At 38.6% G+C, this 20,044-nt stretch overlaps 1 protein-coding gene across 4 annotated transcripts; it reads left to right on the forward strand.

Moving 5' to 3' along the window:
- Nucleotides 1–1,862: 1,862 nt before the first annotated feature.
- Nucleotides 1,863–18,772, forward strand: LOC135195100 (kinesin-like protein KIF19; the record flags this gene model as incomplete). Of its 4 annotated transcripts, none has more annotated exon segments than XM_064221478.1 (9): nucleotides 1,863–1,984; nucleotides 2,510–2,574; nucleotides 3,635–3,736; nucleotides 6,432–6,455; nucleotides 11,103–11,249; nucleotides 13,101–13,214; nucleotides 15,575–15,649; nucleotides 17,612–17,829; nucleotides 18,538–18,772. In XM_064221478.1, coding segments are annotated over 9 exon segments (962 nt in total), but the record flags the coding sequence as incomplete, so codon positions are not given.
- Between the last annotated feature and the right edge of the window lie 1,272 nt (nucleotides 18,773–20,044).

Here is a 20,044-nt window from a genome sequence, read left to right on the forward strand (position 1 = left end):
CCACGAGCGACCACAATGTTCTTTCCGAAGGAGAAGCTGTTTCTGTGATTGTGCCAGGAATATTTTAAACCCTGTGGTGAAGTGAAGCTTTTTTTGTTCAGAAAATTTGGTGATTTTTGTGATGATTTCAGTGACATATATCGTCAGGCTATATCAATCTGAGAATACAGAGGAATACTCGAGCGCCTCAGTGGCGTGATCGGTATGGTCTTGGCCTGCTACCTCGGTGGCCGCGAGTTTGATTCTCGGGCATTCCACTGACGGGTTAGAGGTGTGCATTTTTTGGTGATAGAAGTTCACTCTCGACGTGGTTCGAAGTCACGTAAAGCCGTTGGTCCCGTTGCTGAGTAGCCCGTTGCTGAGTAAACACCATACAAACAAAGAAACACTTGGAGAAATGATACAGAAATTGCTGATATTTCTTGCTGAATTACCCGAGTCGAATAAAAATAGTTGGAAGAAGTGAAGCCATTTTTCTTAGTGTGGTGAAGATAACATACAGGATACTAGGTGACAGATACGAGGTCTTGATAAATTCCCTCAAAAATATACTTTATTATCTTCCTGCGTTAGTGTATTGGATAAATCCCTATGCTCTCTGGTATGAGATAGAGCACGTTCAATGATTCTAATCAGCGTTTAGATCTGTAAATGTGAAGTGAAATACAGCTTTTTAAAAATGCCTCTGTGTCACATATTGCAGTGTATTCTCTTCTCCACCAACCTCCTTAAATGTGTTATTCACATCATTTGCATATGTTAGCAATGCCTAATTTACCTATTTACATAATATCCCTTCCCATATAATGGTGATCATTGTTATCATTATTGGTAATCTTGATGGTGTTTTTGTTGTCCGTAAGTCGTTAGTGCTCGATGTATTTGAAGAAAGAAATCCTCAGTTGCGTATGGGCACATACTACATTCGGAAATCAATCTCTTAGGGAGGGCTTTCGAACAGATTCCAGAAAGCTCCCTGGTGGGATGTATTCTTGAATGTACTATGTACCCATACGTGACTGTGGATTGGATTCTCCATTGCAGACTCATGGTGTTGATGTATGCAGACGCTCCTCTACTTATTTACGAAAGGCTGTTCGTATCTTGATTTGTTTGCAAGTCCAACTTTGTACACTCGGAGTCAATATGTACCATACTGTTTTATGTTTTTTCACACTAAAACACAATGCTAGCCCTGTACTGTAATTTGTAGAGTATTTTATTGATACAAATGATACATAAAACCTAAATACATTAAGCAAAGTATGATGATAATAAAGTAAAGTATTAATTTACGATCACGGTTGTGTGTTTCGCAGAAAGTTCATAACTTGGAAGTCGTAACCTAAAGTTTCGTACTTGAAAGTCCATAACCTTTTTAAGGTCGTAACTTTGAAAGTTCGTAACTTTTTGTAAGGTCGTAACTTGAAAGGTCATAACTCGAAAATTCTAACTTAAAAGTTCAAAACTTGAAAGTTCGTAACTTTTGTAAGTTCGTAAATTTTGAAAGGCTGTAATTTGAAAGGTCGTAACTCAAAAGTTCGTAACTTTGAAAGTACGTAATTTGAAAAGTCGTAACTTGAAAAGTCGTAACTTGAAAGTTCGTAACTTGAAAATTCGTAACTTGAAAGGTCGTAACTTGAAAGTCCGTATCTTGATAGTTCGTAACCTGGAAGTTCATAACTTGAAAGTTCGTAACTTGAAAATTCGTAACCTAAAAGGTCGTAACTTGAAAGGTCAGAAGTGGAGGAACGTTTGTATGTGTCTTTTGTATCCGACAGTTCTCAGCTACCAAAACAGTACACCAAGAATTTATCCTCCAGTTTTGTGACCTTGAATTGAATGCATTTCCAACTCTGCAGAACTGACTCCAACGATGCCACCCGAACTGCAGGAGCTTTACTCCCTCTACCAGATGGAACTGCAGTACACCAGCAACGACAGAGATGTCAGATACATGAATGATATCAACCAGCTCTTAAGAGTGAGTTTTGCTTTCTCTGGAACAAAGTTTTAAGAGTTTTGACGTTCGTGAGTTCATGACTGATGACTTTGGGCTTTGAGAGGTTTGGTGATTGAATTTGGGTGTTAAGAGGTTTGGTGATTGACTTTGGGTGTTAAGAGGTTTCGTTATTGAATTTGGGTGTTAAGAGGTTTAGTGATTGAATTTGGGTGCTAAGAGGTTTCTACTTTGGTGGTGATTAAATTTTGGGAAGAGAGAAGGGATGTTAGAAGGTTTGTATTGATTTATTTCAATGATGACTGATGAGTTTGGGTGTTAGAGGTTTGTGATTGAATTTGGGTGTCAGAGGTTTGGTGATTTTAATGACTGATGAGTTTGGGTATTAGAGGTTTGGTGATTTGTGATGACTGATGAATTTGGGTGTTAAGAGGCTTGGTGATTTGTAAGACTGATGAGTTTGGGTAGAACCGGATGAAGATGGATCTACAAATTGTTTTTTTTTTTCTGAAATCTAGTTTTTAATGGTATATTTTCTCCTGCTTTCAGTCGTCGTCCATGCAGTCGCTGAGGGCACCCTCGTACGAAAGACTTCCTCCCATCAACAGCCCCAAGTGATTATCGCCTCTCTTTCCTCAGTTCTTACGGTTGTATTTTGATTGCGTCTGCTGAGGAATCTTTGATCTGAAAGGCCACGAAATAAGTCAGTTTTTTCATGTCTAGTTAAATGTATTTGGAAGCGTATTGAAACTTTTCCCATTTATTCTTTCCTTTCTTTATGTTATCCTTGGCATTGTTTATGATTTAAGTTTTAATTTAGAGTGAAAAGACTGGTTTTGTAAAGCCAGTTGATTTTAACACTTTACTGGAGATTGTTTCAGTTTTAATCTAGTGTGGAAAGGCTGTTTACGTTCATGCCTGTAACACCTTTAATAGCGTCCTCTCTCATTTAGAACCACAGTCATCATGATGACCACCAGATTCCGTTATTCCAAAAGCCTTATGAAGTTCAAGAAATATTCGATCATTGAATTTGCAAAATTTATTTTAAAAATTAAAGAGAATCTTATAGAAGAAATTATTAGAGTGACTGCTTTAGAATTCTAGGAGTGTACAGTAATTCCCGATTTCATTCCTTTGTTTGTACCTCCGTTTATAGTCTCTTTCTTCCATCTGACTTCCCACCCTCTTCTAGCAATTGTTTCACTGTGCAACTGCTTTGAGATTTTCCTCCTGTTACACCTTTCCAACCACCTCCCACCAACATTTTCCGTTTCACCGCTGAATGACCTCATTGGTCCCAGCGCTTGGCCTAAATTCCATATTACGGTTCCATTAGGCATTTATAACATTTAGGCGCTGGCCTAAATTCCATATTCCAGTTAAAATAGGCATTAATAACATTTAGGTGCTGGCCTGAATTCCATATTCGAGTTCCAATAGGCATTTATAACATTTAGGTGCTGGCCCAAATTCCATATTTTAGTTCCAATAGGCATGTATAATATTTAGATTCCTTAATAAATTGTGTCTAGTTACTTTTATGTCACATTCCCTTAGTTTCGTATATGTGGATATAAACATTTCACTTTTCGCGTTTAGTGAGATATTTAACTGTCAGTCTGTCAGTCGGTTTTGACCAACTTCTACATCGAAGCCTCTCTTTTCTAAAAGCAACAAAGAACCGGAAAAACTCTTCGACAAGCTTCAACGCCGGCACAGCTTCGGCGACGAAAGGAGACCTGAGAGCGTCTTGAGCCTCCGAAGTCCCCTGAGGTAGGTTCCTGATGAGGATGGAGTCCTTCGTTATACAGACACCTTTTTTCTTCTTCTTCTTTTTAATGCAGTTTTGCTGAAAATGGCGTAGCTCGCTTGGTTAAGTTGGCTTGACAGCCTGAATTTCACAAACCACTTGATCATTTATATAACAGTTTAATGCAGTGGTTCTCAACCTGGGGTGGCAGGCCCCACCCCCCCACCCAGGGGGTCGTCAGGAATTTCAAGGGGGCCCACGATCCCTAGGGAAAAATAAAAAATTCATTAATTATATTCGTAACTTTTTTCAATTTCCTTTAAATCCAGGAAGGAATTTTACTCATAGATACAAGGGGGGCGTGGCGATAAAAAGGGGCGTGTCCCAGGGATCTGGGTTGCGGGGTTTGTAAACTAGCAGTGTTAAGCAATAAGGTAACAGTTAGAGTTTTTCATCAGATAACTTTCAGCTCCCACGATGTAGGTTTTTGTACTCCATCATAGATGATAGCAGTAAATCTTAAGAGCCATATTTTTTAATGAACAACACCCTTTAAGAATTTGATCAAATATCTTAGAGTTGAGACGTTTGTGAACCTGATACAAGACGGCCGTAATTCTCCGAACGTTTTTGGTTGGTAGAAGATGGTTCATTTTACATATGACGAGTAGAATTCTTTATGCTTACCTGGGATCATTTTATAATGCAAAATATGACTGATTGGATCTCCTGCGTTGGTTTGTATCGGTTCACTAAATATGAGCGTGGCCAAATATATGTGGAAACTCCGGATTGAAGGAAAATTTAACATTTTTCATTTTACCAGAAACACGTTAAAGTTCAAGAGATACGATAATGATGAAAGTAATATTTTGGGGAAAAATGAGACTACCATAGGAAATCTTAGTTGATGTTAGGATCCTGACTGATTTAGAATTCTAGAAGTGTACTACTGTACTTCCAGGCCAATAGACATTAATAACTTTTAGATTACCTCTTGAGTTACGTCATGATTTAAATTTATATCGCATTCCCTTCCAAGACAAATCATATTTGCAGTTGTGTAAATAAAATCGTTGTAAGCTCGTGTCTGTTTGATGAAGTAGTATTCTGTGTTTTTCTGTACTGGTTGGTATCTTATTGCTTTGTTCTGCATGAAAACAAAATTTATGTTACATATTTGTCTATTGATTTTTACGAGGTGCTGTATCGGGGCCTCATCTGAATTCCATTCATATTAGGATTATATATATATATATATATATATATATATATATATATATATATATATATATATATATATGTGTGTGTGTATAACAGAACCAGCAGGCTGTTACATATTTAATTTGTTAGAATGTGCCCAACGTTTTTATGTGCTCCGTGTATTTCATGCAGAGGAATACAAATGTAAAGCAATAAAAACAGCACTCAATATTCATGTCTGTATATACATCGTTAGTCTTTTTTTTCATATTTGTATTTTAGTTTTTTCAGCTTGGTTCTTCAAAGCAGTATTACCTCCTGCACCTGTTAATTCATACGTTAATGATGTTCCTTTGTATTTAAGTTTTGTTGTGTGAGGTTATTTTTTTCTTTTTTTGACAAGTCACGAGTTTACCTTTAGGATAGATTTCTTTTATATACATCTTTGACTCGTGGTACCTTTAGTGTCCCGTCAGACGATGCTTGCTTTCATCTTCTCATCTTCCTCTTGTATCGTGAACTGCAATTTCCCTTGTTTGTTACGATCTTAATTATCCAGACAGTCAATTCTTATCAACTTTTGAAGCTTTGAAACTCATCTCGCTTCGGCTGCTGAATTTCCCAGTTTTACTTTTTTATATAAAATTTTTTCTAATTTAAAAAGAAAATATTTCGTTCTTAATTATCCAGAAAGTTCATTCTTTTCAACTTTTGAAGCCTGGAAACTCATCTCGCATCGGCTACTAAATTTCCCAGTTTAATTTTTTTGCATTCATATTTTTTATAATTTTTATCAAATATTTACAAGTGCATTTTTTGGGACGTGTCTCGTTGGTTCATAATGACAGTTTCAGTCAAGGGAAAGTTGTAAGCTGATGGATGACCACTTGAGGCAACGATGCCTTTCTGTTTGGCTGTCACCTAAAGGACAAACACAGTCTAGCCTGAAATCAAATATTGTCATAAAGGGTTAAGAGATTTTTAAGAAAATGCCAGGTCTCAGCTCAAGCGACGGATGAGATGATGTGTTGTTCTTTGTATATAACAATTTTTATTGTTCTCCCTTTGTTTATGGACTCGCGTCCTATGTCCCTCAAAACGCAATGTTGATTTTTTGTTTCCTGTTGCTATAACCGTCTCATGTTTCTCATTGCCACAGTTTTTCTTGCTAAGAATTGCTATAATTTTTTCTTGTTTTCGATTGCTGTATTTGTTCCTTGTTTTCTATTGCTACAGTTTTTTCTTGTTAACTATTGCTACAATATTTTTCTTGTTTCCTATTGCTGTAATTTTTTCCTTGTGTACTATTGCTACAATGTTTTCTTGTTAACTATAGCTACAATTTTTTTCTTGCTAACTATTGCTACAATTTTTTTTTTTTTAACTATTGCTACAAGTTTTTATTCTTTCATATTTCAGTAATTTTCCTCGTTTCCTGCTTTTTCTCATTTCATCTCTATCATTTTCCTGGTTCCCTGTGGCCGTGAATGGGCTGTTGCTTGGCCTGACTTGCAGTCTTCCAGTGCCACCCTTCTTCAGGTATTGCTCAGATCCAAGTGTACAAAGTTCAGTATACGCAACCTTCTGACAGGCCACTGTAGTGTATGTGGTGTCAGCTGTGCTATAGTAGATTCACATCAACCGTGCATTTGATGTCTAGGCTCCTGATTGGCTGTTGATAAGCCAATCACAGGGCTGGAAACTCTGAGTCTCGAGAGAGAGTTCACATAGACAGGAAGTATATTCCACCACTTCTGAGGGATACGTCTTTCAAAAGTATCCCTCAGGAACATACATCCTGCCCATGTGAACTCTCAAGAGATATTGAGAGTTTCCAGTCCTGTGATTGGCTTACCAACAGCCAATCAGGAGCGTCGTAAGGGACGGGCCTAGACATCAAATGAACGGTTGATGTGAATCTACTATAGGCTGTAGAGGGCTGTATCAGACGTATAAGCCTAAGGCCTGGAGTACACGAGCCACTCTGTGGCGCCACAGAGTGGCGTCTGTGTGTGTGGCGGGGATATGTGGCTTTTGCCACAGACACTTCGTGTGCTCGGCATAGCTTATAAACAATGGACACCTATGGGAAGCCACATCCCCCGCCACACACCGACGCGACGCCACTCTATGGCGCCATGTGTAGTACTACTAGCCTTATGATAATCATGTCTTAGTGGTTAGAAGTCCATGTCTTGTAAAGTACTTTTCTATTAGAACACTTATCATAGACAGTACTAGCCTTATGATAATCATGTCTTAGTGGTTAGAAGTCCATGTCTTGTAAAGCACTTTTCTATTAGAACACTTATCATAGACAGTACTAACCATAGATTCTCTTCAGTAAGAGAAAAATGAGCTATTTATCAATTTCACCACAAAAAAATATACGTATTCGTTGTTGTAGTGTACCTACATGGTATTTTTTGGACGTTGGCTATTTGTTAAAGTAGTTCTGTGTAGTCAGTTGAATATTCTAGTGATAGTATAACAACGAGTCACGTCGCAGTGTTTTGTTATTGGTAATCGTTCCCAAATTACTCTTCTTTGGAATATTGCTGACGGCTTAGAGCAGATTTGGTCTTCATTTGTAGCTGCTGTTGCTGCCATCCATATCCCATGATTTTCCTACTTTATCATGATATCGAACATGTTATTTCAGTTATTATTAATTAATATTATAAAGTTCGTGTTATTTTTGTTTATTTTATGAACACTTCGTTAGCAACAAATACTTCGTTGTATTTATTTATTTCTTTGATACATTATTTATTTGTTGCCTCACAATGAGCATCATAATTCACAGGCAACAAATACTTCAGTGTATTATTTATTTATTCATTTAATTATTTTAGTATTAATTTTTTGTATTCTCTCACAGTGAGCACCATAATCCATGCTTGTAGATGTATTTTTTCCATTGATGTCAAATACCTTGTACCCATACTGTGCTAAGGGCGCACCAGCACAGGCTGATATAATGTTAGGGGCACTGGGTTAGACCTGAGATTCAAATGGGTACCTTTGCCCAGTGAGTGAAATCACTGAAAAGATTCGGCGAGTGACCACGCCTCCTTTCCCCCTTGCCTGTCAAAAATATCTCGTTTTGTGTGTGTTTTGAATAAGGTTGTTCTCTCTCTCTCTTCTCATCTCTTCTTCTCTCTCTCGTCTCTCTCTCTTTCTGTGACTTTACCTCATCTTTCTCTTGCACTTTTTGAATTAAAATGAACCCATCCATTCCATCCATTCAACATTCGTTAGTCTCTCTCTCTCTCTCTCTCTCTCTCTCTCTCTCTCTCTCTCTCTCTCTGACTTTTACCTCATCTTCTCTTGCACTTTTTGAATTAAATGAACCCTCCATTCCAGTCCATTCAATTCGTTTAGTCTCTCTCTCTCTCTCTCTCTCTCTCTCTCTCTCTCTCTCCCTGTTTGTCTCCCTGACTGACTGTGTGTGTGTGTCTGTCTGTCTGCCTGTCTGTCTGTCTGCCTGTCTGTCTGTCTGCCTGTCTGTCTGTCATTCTGTCTGTCTGTCCTCATGTGATTTGTTACGAACGAGAATTCATCTACATTTGTGTCTGTCTTGTGCGTCGGTTCTTATAATGGTTCGGTTTTGCTTTGCTTTTATCTCTCTATGTTCTTATTTCCACGTTTGTTTATTGTAATTTTCCATACATGCACACGGTGCTTTTGCCTTCATGTACTGCTAAAAAAAAGAAAAGTCTAAATACTCTTATTTTTCATAGGACTCTGTCAATCTTCCTTTATAGTATTGTATTGAATGGCATAATTTTCGTGTTGATTTTAATTATTCATAATATTGTATTTCAGTGTCATACATCTCGTGTTTATTTCGAAGAGATTTTCTACTAAAGTTTATGATTTTAAGTCTTTATGATATTGTGTTTCAGTGTCATACTTTTCGTGTTTATTTAGAAGAGATTTTATTTTGTATTGAAGTTTATGTTTTTGTGAGGTTTCTATGATGTAGGAAAACCACCGCCTTGTTTAAGTACAGAAGTATCAGTGTTGAAGTCAAATACGGGTACATATTCCCAGGAATTAATATTCGCATGATACTCCTGCCAATTTCAATATGACAAGTATTTATTTATTCACTGACAATGATTAAACTTTTTATATTTTTTTTTTTCATTTAGCAAGCCCATTAAGGAAATATGCCTGTACAGAAATGTAATGAAAGTCTGAACAAATAGAAAAAGAAAGTGGGAATGATTGAGAGGGGAGAGAGCAAAAGAATAAATGTTACGAAAGGAGAGAGAGAGAGAGAGAGAGAGAGAGAGAGAGAGAGAGAGAGAGAGAGAGAGAGAGAGAGCGGCGCAATTCATTCATTTTCTGTAGGCAAAGTAGAGTTTTGGCGTCATAGATTGAGAAATCATCCAGTATTATCCAGAAAGCATGCTTATCTAGACTGTATGACAGAGACCATGATGAAAGACCTGGACGTGAATGTGCTGCACGAAAAGGCTCAAATGTCAGACTTGTGAGGAAACGAAAGAGAAAGATGGATGTTCCCCAAGACCGAGAGAACAGCTTTATTCGAGACGCAGGTCCCTTGATCTCACTGAAGGGAAAGGGTGAAGGAGTTTTAAGTATAAAGAAGGGGGGAGGGGTGGGGTTAGATCAGGTCACCTGTGACCACTGAGTCTTCCTGGCAGTTCCGCGGGCTCAGGATCGCGACAGTTTGCACTCTTGCCCACCGCCGTTTTCCAGTAGCGTCTCAGGCCAGGACCGCCGCAGCCTGATTTCGTCCGGCCTCAGCAACTACCTCTTGAACCACCGGCGGCGCCCCTCCGAACCAGCCTCGGCACCAGGATCCCGCACCTCCTCCCTGCCCCGGACCCCTAAGAATTCCCGACCAGGGTCCTCCTCGAGTTCCCAAGTGCCCACCCTGCCACCCACCGTGTCCGGGCAGTCTAAATCGGCCCCCAGTAGTGCCACGTCCTCCAAAAACGTCCCCGACCATCTCCCTCCAATTGGTGCCTCTCGATAGCCAATCCCAGTAGACTTAGAGGATTGGCTGTCGAGGGCTCTTATCGTTGTAGCATCTTGCAGTGGATTGTAGACAGCTTGTACCAGTCGTCTTAGGATAATGTGCTTGTAGATTCCAAGGCCAGAACAAAGCTGGTCATTTCACTTCCTGCTCCTCCAACTCTTACTCTTTATACGTCGTTTGGCACTGTAGTTTTTTTATACGAACTGTTTCAAATATACATACATCGCTTGGACAGAAGGCTATCGTCAAGACATTCATAGTCATCTGTGAAGCTGAATGATCTTTCAGTCTAGGCGAGGTGGAACACGTTCTGGTCCCCTAAAACAAGCTAAGCTTTGCCTCTTGATTGAGGTCCCCCTCACCGTAGCCATCCTTATTCAGTCACACGTATCCTTATTCAGTCACACGTAGTCAGTCAGTGTTTCTATTCGTAGTTAAGTCTAGGTTAAATCCGGGCACAGTAATCTAAGCCAAAACAGTTGTGTGATACCACTAATATCTGCATGTCAGTCATGAAAAAGGCACCGCATCGTTAGAGTACATAGTCAAGTATGTTGATGTTTTTGTCACGACACATTTGGTCTTGACCCGAGATGATATAGTCAAGGTTTATGCTAACATGTCAATGGCGGCTGTTATGTGTATGGCAGAATGAAATGTATGCATGTACATGATTTATTGCATTGTGTTACTCTACGTGAAATTATTGAAGTCAGTTATGGATAGGACACCCACTTAGATCGTGATCCACACTCATTTTGTCAAGTTTGTTGAGATATTCATGAGTAGCATTTCAGATCTTAACTAAGAGTTCCTATTTGATAAAGAAGTCCTAGGCTACAGAGATGGTCTGACAGTTGCCAGGCTCCCTTGTAAGACTCAACAGTCCCATTCACTGATCATCACCACAGTTAGGTTCTTTTTCGAGACCCAGTACTCAATGGAACAAAAGTGACAACACCCTCACTGGAAGGGGAATCTAGTCGGGTGGGTTTGAGTGACGTCGGGGAAATGACCCATGCCCTAAGAAGGCTGCTAGTCATGACCTCATAAGGGTGTCCTGTCCGTGACCCTTGAGTGTGTCACGTGTCTGACTCCCTTACCCCCCTCGGGCACGGGTGGTGCTTCCCTCGCGGGGCATCGTCCTGGCTCCTTGGGCGTTTGTCTATCAGTTCGGCGTCATCCTCTGCCCCTGGTACGGCCGGTTCCCGCGTTCCCTCCCTGCCGCCCATATCTGGTGCCCTTCCTAGCAATTCACCCGATCCAGATCCGTCTGAGCTACGACACGGCCTCAAGAACATCAGCTCCATCATTGCCAGGTGGGTGAAGGCCTCGTTCTGTCTGGTGCTCATCTCACACCTGGCCGAGGGGAGGGACGAGTTCGCTCTTGGAAAGTCTTGCGTTGGTGTATGTTCGGGATTCATCTGTCAACTTTTGAACATATTCGAACTTCTAGTAAAGTAGTCTGCCCAACTCTGTGGGGGGAGCGGCCAGGTGGGTAACTAGTAACCTTGTGTCCGTTTTATAGCCAATAGATATTTTCTTGTTTTATTACTTCAATTAATATTACTGATATTTTGATTTTATTGTATATCAGGCTACGAGGTACTAAGTAATACTTTGATATTTCTGTGTATACATGTAAGAGTTAGTCTTTTCCATCGTCAAATGGAGTTCATTATTTTCGAAATTCAGTTGCATTGGACATTGAAGGCTGCTAGAGATTTTATCATGTCCACTTCTACTAATGAGGTCGAACCGCGCCTTAATGATATAGTATTAATTTTTGTTTGTTCCAAGAGATCCATTGTAGCCGCAGACATTCAAAGGCAGTTAGCATTTCCACAACGAAGTTAAATTTATTCTGAGCATCATCAGACTAAATGTTTTTACTTGTTTAAACAATAAGACATTTTATTTGAATGTGCAATTCAGGTCTTGTTTTCTGCCTTCAATAGATATGAGTTTTGTTGCCATAAGTATCCCTCCCATTGAATTGTAAAACTAGTCAAATAGTTCCGGTTTGTCTCGTAAGTTTCCTGAAAAGATGCTTATCAGAAATTCAGATGTTCCTTTGGTTTTGAGTAGACTCACGCGTCTCAAATTTGGTCATTGTTTCCAATGGTTCATGAACTTCCCTTGTGTTTCTTCATTAGGATTCGTGATTCTTGTTTATAGTTAACCAGTGATTCACGCTCGTGAAGGTATAATGATTCTTCTTTATCACTTCTTGAAAGATCATGTGATAATGGTTCTTGCTTACAGTAGAATAAAATGTATAATTTAGGCCAAAGACTGGGGCCTATGAGGGCATTCAGCGCTGAAACGGAAATTGACAGTAAAGAGGTTTGAAAGGCGTAACAGGAGGAAAACCTCAAAGCAGTTGCACTATGAATCAATTGTTAGGAGAGGTTGGACAGTAAGATGGAAGAAAGACAATATGAATGGAGGTACAGTAAAAGAAATGAAAGGGGTTGCAGCTAAGTGGCCGAAGGCAGGCTGCACAAAACCTTAAGTAATGCTTACAGTGCGCCGCATGAGGTGCACTGACGGCGCCACCCTCCTAAGGGGTCGTACAGTAGAGTGACGATCCTTGCCTACTGTCGAGTGGCTCGACTTTCTTTTGCTTTATTTAGGATTCTATCCCACGAACCCCGTAGGGGGGTAGTGCCGTTAGTGGACCTTATGTGGTCCATTGTAGGCATTACTTAAGGTCCGGTTCTCAGCGTGCCTTCGGCCCTAACTGCAACCACTTTCGTTCCTTTTTACATATCCTCCTTTCATATTCTCTTCCTTCCATCTTACTCTCCACCCTCTTCTAACACTTGATTCATAGTACAACTGCTTTGAGGTTTTCCTCCTGTTACGCCTTTCAAACATTTTACTGTCAATTTCCATTTCAGCGCTGAATGACCTCATAGGCCCCAGTGCTTGGCCTTTAGCCTAAATTTTATATTCAATTCAACTCTATCCCACGAAAACGCTTAATGAAAATTGTACCTGTTTAATTAATTGTAGTGATTTTCATTTTATGACGGAAGGGAGAATCGTTGTTCTTTTCTCGTCCCACCTGTGACCTGAGGCCCTTTGAATACACTCAATGTATTTGAAGGACCTTCCAGTGACGTATCCTGGGTATTTTACCATTCTTGCTTACTGCGGCTTTTCAGACGCCGCGGCTCCCAAGGACTCACGCCCATCAACCGCCACTCCTCCGTCGACGCCATCGATGACATCAAGGACTCTCCGGATTCGCCCGGACTCCCCAACACAATCAGGAGAAGGTCAGTGCATCCTTATCAAGGTCTAGTTCCTTACTGATTAAAAGTAAAGTGGTACGAAGGATTCGATGTTTGACGTTTTCTGTTTGTTTACATTATTACGTTTTCTATGTTTGTAGCGGGAATTACGTTTTCTGTTTGTTTGCGCAATTACGTGTTGTATGTTTGTTTACATAATTACTTTTTGTATGTTTGTTGCGAGGAGTACGTTTTCTGTTTGTTTTGTGTAATTTCGTTTTCTATGTTTACGTTATTACGTTTTGTATTTGTTGCGGGATTACGTTTTCTGTGCTTGTTACAGGAATATATGTGTAATTGTGTTCATATTAACTTTTGTCCTAGTGTTATCATACTTTTTTTACATTTCTTTATATTCGCTACCTCAAGTATTATTTTTGCATCTACATTTTATTGTTGCGGCTGTATCTTTTGTAATTATGATCTGCTTGTAATTTAATAATAATAATAATATTATTATTATTATTATTATTATTATTATTATTATTATTATTATTTCACATCTAGTTTTTACAGGCTGTAATAAATTCTGCTCTCTACAGCGATTTGTAGACACTGAAAATTAACTTCTTAGCTGTACAGAATCCATTATTTTCGCTTACTCGGGGAGTAAACCTACAAACTATTTTATTGTTGTTGTTTAGGGGGGTAGGAAAGGTCTACGGAAAGGCTAAAAAGGTCTGAAAAAGGGTTTCGTGTTGAGTTAAAGTTACAGGAGTTTTAGGATACGATAATTACGATTTATTTATTAGAAAGAAAATTTGAAGAATAAATAATGTGAATGTTAAATGGTACAAAACATTTATTTCTAATAATATATACCATATTCATTTTAATTTTCGATGGTGAAACAAGGCTCTGTTTGACCATAGATTTTATCACATTTTGAGTAACGTCAAAAATTAGGAATATAACGTTTACAACTTACGCAGTAGGGGAATATTTTGCTCGCGTCCCAAGTAAGCTGGAGGTCGGATCGGGCCTCGTTCTTTTAGTTATTAGGTCAGGCGAAATGGAACTTCCTTGGAAGGTTTATTTTAAATGAAAATGAATTTATAACCATCTTCCTCATCCTTCCCGGTATTTTGAAATTTTTATACTTTCAGACACTGTAAATATATTTTATAAATATCATAAATATACTTTTAAAGGTATAGTAACCGCATGATAAATATATGGCATGATAACTTCATCCTGTAGAATTATTCGATAACGTTTTATTAGATAAAATATGCTGTAAGGTTTTTTATTCTTGTGCTTTTCTTATATAGCTTTGTTAACTAGTTAAAATACGTGAGCATGTTTAGGAAATAAGACATCCATCTGATGTTGTAGATAATCATTGTTTTTACATGTGCTTGTAATCACTAACAAGTAATGAATGCAGTAATATTCCTATGCTACTTAATTTTAATATTGCAAAGTATGAATCGTTCTAGAGGTACAAGTTCCTGTAGAACTGATGATGATAGAAAGTAATCACACTCAATCAGTATGAAAGGAAGGATGCAGTTTACATAATCTTGTAGTAGCCCTTAGTGTTAATGATTCACTTAGGTATACTAATCAAAGCTCACTAGCTTGGAAAGACGAGACATTTAGCTGTTAACAGCATGCTTAGATGATTCATTTGCCACTTAAAGATTAAGTTACACATATACATGGTAGCATGTTTAGATGGTGGATACATGGATATGTAAAATCATCAGTTGAAACGAGTACAAGGAAAGAGTAAGAACCAGGACAACCTCAGTGGACAGAGTGGTTCCAGAACCTCCTGTTGGTCACCATCGAATCTGGCAGATATACTATAGCCAGTGTTGCCGTTTTGAGGAATTTCGTCTACTAGTGTGGCTTTCTAGTGACATCTGGCAACCCTCCGTGCATATTCTGACCACAGCCACAGTGCTGAGGAATAAAATTCTTCAATTTGCCTTTTTATGTTTTATTATGAAAATAAAGTTATAAAACATTTCCTGCTTATCTATACAAATTAATTGTATTGAAATCCATTTATTTTTCTTCGTCAAAAATACTTTATGCTAAGCTAGTCACGTGTAGTTTATTTACGTCACGGAAAATAATTCTACATCAGAAAATATGCAGTCTAACCATTAAATTTTCCACACTCTAACCATTAAATTATAACTAACTTAAAAAGAAAAGAACCGCGTATGGCGACTCTGCTAAAAGCCACTGTTGTGAAGAAAAAACGGCAACATTGACTATAGCTAGACTCAGAGTCTACGCCAATCTGTGAGGTTCTCACCTGAGATGGTGGATGACCACTGAGGTCATCATAATCTTTCGTGGCATGATTTGGATCCCTCCTTGATCGGTTGCAGATCCCTGGCATGCCCCAGCGATGATAACTTGTCTGTGGCCAGCCTTCACCTGGAGAGCCCCTCCACCAGAGCTAGGTTGGTATGGCGCGGAAAAAAAAAAAAAAAAAAAAAACAAAAAAAAAAAAAAAAAAAATTTCACTGCGGGATCAGAACGCAAACTCACATACCTGCACGGCATTCACCGCATGCTTGCTTGCTTCTGTGTTTCTTGAGTTTGACGTCAATCGGGTCACTTCGATAAACTGTGGTTTTTTGTACAAGGATCTGATTCCACCGGGTGTGCAGCGCAAGTTCTCACACAGTTGCGCTTTTGTCATGAAATCGGCCGCATGTATACGTAAGTGGAGCATTTTTATCTGCATTAAAAGCACTATTATCAGAATGGCAATTTTGCGACGGAACTCGTATGTCGCAGCTAAGTGTGGTGAATGTTGAATACTCTGTGAAGTGCTGTTGAACCGTGTCAAGGTAAGAAGGAATGCCAAGTGTGTCGCCTTTTGTTGACATAAAAATAGCAGTGGGCGTCTTCAGTCAAGTGTTGTGTGTGCTTTGCATCTCACGTGTGATTTTCAGCGCAAAATACCGCGACCTGTGCTTTGGACAGTGTTACAATTTGAGACAAAGTTTGCTCATAATGACAGCGGTGACCCTTCGGAATCGATAAATACCCAACGCATCCTACATAAAATATGTAATTGTATTTTTCACTGAGCATTCAGAAAAATTCCTTTCTCTAATTCTTGACTATGTTTGATGTGTGCGATGGAAATCATCTCTTCACACATTTTTCCTTTATTTTTCAAACATTAATATCATTACTACGGCTGCTCCATCAACATCTCTTAGTAATCCCAGTACCCTTGTTGCAGTTAGAATTAAAACCAAAAATGCAACAGTAACCCTTGCACCATAAAGTTTTCAATTTGAACAGAGTGATTTGGTTGGTCAGTGATACTAATTAATGATAATCAATTCTATTGAAATAAAGAGGCAAATACGATTCTGCAGCTGTAAAGTGAAATATTTAAGGTCGACCATGTTTGAGCTGTCATTTGACAGCCAAAAGTTGGATTCATATTAACCGTCCTGATCTTGTTCGCTTATGAGAAGTATTTGAGGAGTCACGCTGTCTCAAGTGTCATGTGAACTGTCCCTCAGCCCCGTTTGTTTGTGCTTTCTCGAGTGGAATTTCGTTTGTGCTTCTACGACTGACATTTCGTGTGAACAACGTACACCACTTTTGTCTTTGTTGTACTTTAGGGCCAAGATATAGGATCAATTTTGATGTCATTGTTAAAAGAAGAACGAGGAGGAAATGTAACCCAGAGTGAGATATGTAGGTATGTCTAGAAGTCTTTGTTTCTCTCTTTGTCAGAAAATGTTTGAGCATCATGATCTTACCGTAGATAAGGCTATAGTAGATTCACATCAACCGTGCATTTGATGTCTAGTCCCGTCCCTTACGACGCTAATGATTGGCTGTTGATAAACCAATCACAGGGCTGGAAACTCTGTCTCTCTCGAGAGTTCACATAGACAGGATGTACGTTCCATCTCTCCTGAGGGATGATACGTCTTTCAAAAGTATCCCTCAGGAGATTTGAAACATACATCCTGCCCATGTGAACTCTCTCGAGAGAGACTGAGAGATTCCAGCCCTGTCATTGGCTTATCAACAGCCAATCAGGAACGTCGTAAGGGACTGGCCAAGACATCAAATGCACGGTTGATGTGAGTCTACTAAAGTATCTAACCCCGATACCTTAGAATCTGAACCGTTCATTATCATCATTATTCAGAAGATGAAGAACCCTATTTTATGGAACAAGCCCACAAAAGGGACCACTGACTTTGAATTCCAGCTTCCACAGAATAGTAAGGTTCGTTAGAAAGAAGTAACAGGAGGTAGTTGGAGATATACTAAAAAGTACTATAAAGTTTTATCTCCAGGATACAGAACCCCTACGTACCATTTCTGTAAGAACCCCTACATGCCATTTCTGTAAGAACCCTTACATGCCATTCATTCTCCTCCAGACCAATCAAGAAGCCTCCGGTGCGTCGTTCGAGTTTGGCGGCCTTGGCCCTCCCCCCCGCCCGCCGCCGCCGAGTCGGATCTGCGTCTTCGAGCGAGGGCGACGCTTCCGGCCTCCGGTCGCCTAAGGTTGCGGCGAAGGCCGGTGCCAAAGCCCCCCTACGACGGAGGGGCAACAGCCTCACGCGCCTCGACAAGAAGGCAACTACACCAGGTATATGTAAGTGGACTGACGGGGTTTTGTCGTCGACAGGAGGTTGGGTCAGACTTTCATGAACACGTGTGGTTTTCTTGACATTCAGATGACATAGAAAGTAGAATAATTAATTATAGTCTCTGCTTAGCAAGCATTGAGGTTCATTCTGTATCTATAAGAAAATTTGAGGTACTTATTCAGACAAGAGTTTAATAGGAAATACCTCCCACAATTCACTAAGCAGTTTAAAAGATAAAGAATTGCTATTATATAGATCACAGTAACGTGTAGAAACCACCACAATGATTGCGTTCATCCACTGGGAGAATCTGCAGTGAACCAAATAGCTTCATAAACTGCCACACGTAATTAATTTGTTTTCGTTGTACCCTTAGTTTCATCCACTGTTAAACCACGAATTTCCAAGACATGAATACACTGTAATCAAGAGGAAAGTAGACCACATCCCTATGACATCAGACTTGTTTATGCATGGTGCAAAATACACTTAGCTTGGAAATGAACTTGGCACGATACCGTAACATTAATTTCATAATCTGTTACTCGAGATACCCATCAGAAAGAGAGGCCTTCATTACGGCTCTGAATACCCTGATGGGTTACGGCGCTTGGTCCTCATGACCTAAATTTCATAATCTAACCTAATCTAATCTAACAGAAAGAGAGAGAGAGAGCGGCATTATGATCCTGCAACACATTCCTTCATTCCAGGGACTTCCTCTACTCCGGATAAAACCAAACCCCGCAGAGGACGTGCCAAATCCCCGGATGTACTTGGCCAAGTGGGATTTGCGTTGCATTATTAGCGTAGAAAAACGTCGTGAAAAGGATCCACCAGACTCCTCTTTGGGCCTGGCTTCAGAGCGGATGCTGCTGATCGGCCGTCATCTCATACTTCTTTCCAATCATAAACAAGACGTCATGGATACTGTTGAGGGGGGGGGCCTTCCTGCCCAGCGTTTTCTAGGCCCGAGGGGGAAGAAGTGGGCGTTGTCCGAATGATGTAATATATAAAGCTTCTATCTTTCAGATCGACTATATTTTTTCTAGCCTTTCCCGTCCTTGTGATTTCATTACCCCTTCGTCTTTAGTTGAAATGTGAGCGTCCAGGGAGCCCCTGGGAATCCCAGGTTGTTATCCAAATGAGAGGAAATTAGAACTTTTATTTTATATTCTGTGATCTGGAACTTCGCTCTGTACTACCGTATGTAGTTGTGAACTTCGTGAGCAACTATGTTCCCGAAAGACACGTGGCAGTTATTAATCATGACAGAGCGGTTGCTATATTTGATGGTTGTAGATGCAATGCGTGGCCGTTGTAAAGTACAAGTTAACCAAAGACCGAAAAATGATAGACGTCGGGAAAATGAATATTTGAATGAGAGGTTCTTCTCCGATATTTGAAGCAAATTTTGGCAAGAAAGAACAGATTGCTGTCGAGGCATACGATGTCTGTAATATATATATATATATATATATATATATATATATATATATATATATATATATATATATATATATATATATATATATATATATATATATATATATATATATATATATATATATATATATATATATATATATATATATATATATATATATATATATATATATATATATTACAGACATCGTATGCCTCGACAGCAATCTGTTCTTTCTTGCCAAAATTTGCTTCAAATATCGGAGAAGAACCTCTCATTCAAATATTCATTTTCCCGACGTCTATCATTTTTCGGTCTTTGGTTAACTTGTACTTTACAACGGCCACGCATTGCATCTACAACCATCAAATATAGCAACCGCTCTGTCATGATTAATAACTGCCACGTGTCTTTCGGGAACATAGTTGCTCACGAAGTTCACAACTACATATATATATATATATATATATATATATATATATATATATATATATATATATATATATAATATATATATATATATATATATATATATAATATATATATATATATATATTATATATATATATTTATTATATATATATATATTATATATATATATATATATATATATATATATATATATATATATATATATATATATATATATATATATATATATATATATATATATATATATATATATATATATATATATATATATATATATATATAGTATATATTATATATATATCATATATTATATATATATATATATATAATATATATATATATATATATATATATATATATAT

The sequence above is a fragment of the Macrobrachium nipponense genome, chromosome 15 (assembly GCF_015104395.2).
Source record: "Macrobrachium nipponense isolate FS-2020 chromosome 15, ASM1510439v2, whole genome shotgun sequence".
Taxonomy (NCBI): Eukaryota; Metazoa; Arthropoda; class Malacostraca; order Decapoda; family Palaemonidae; genus Macrobrachium; species Macrobrachium nipponense.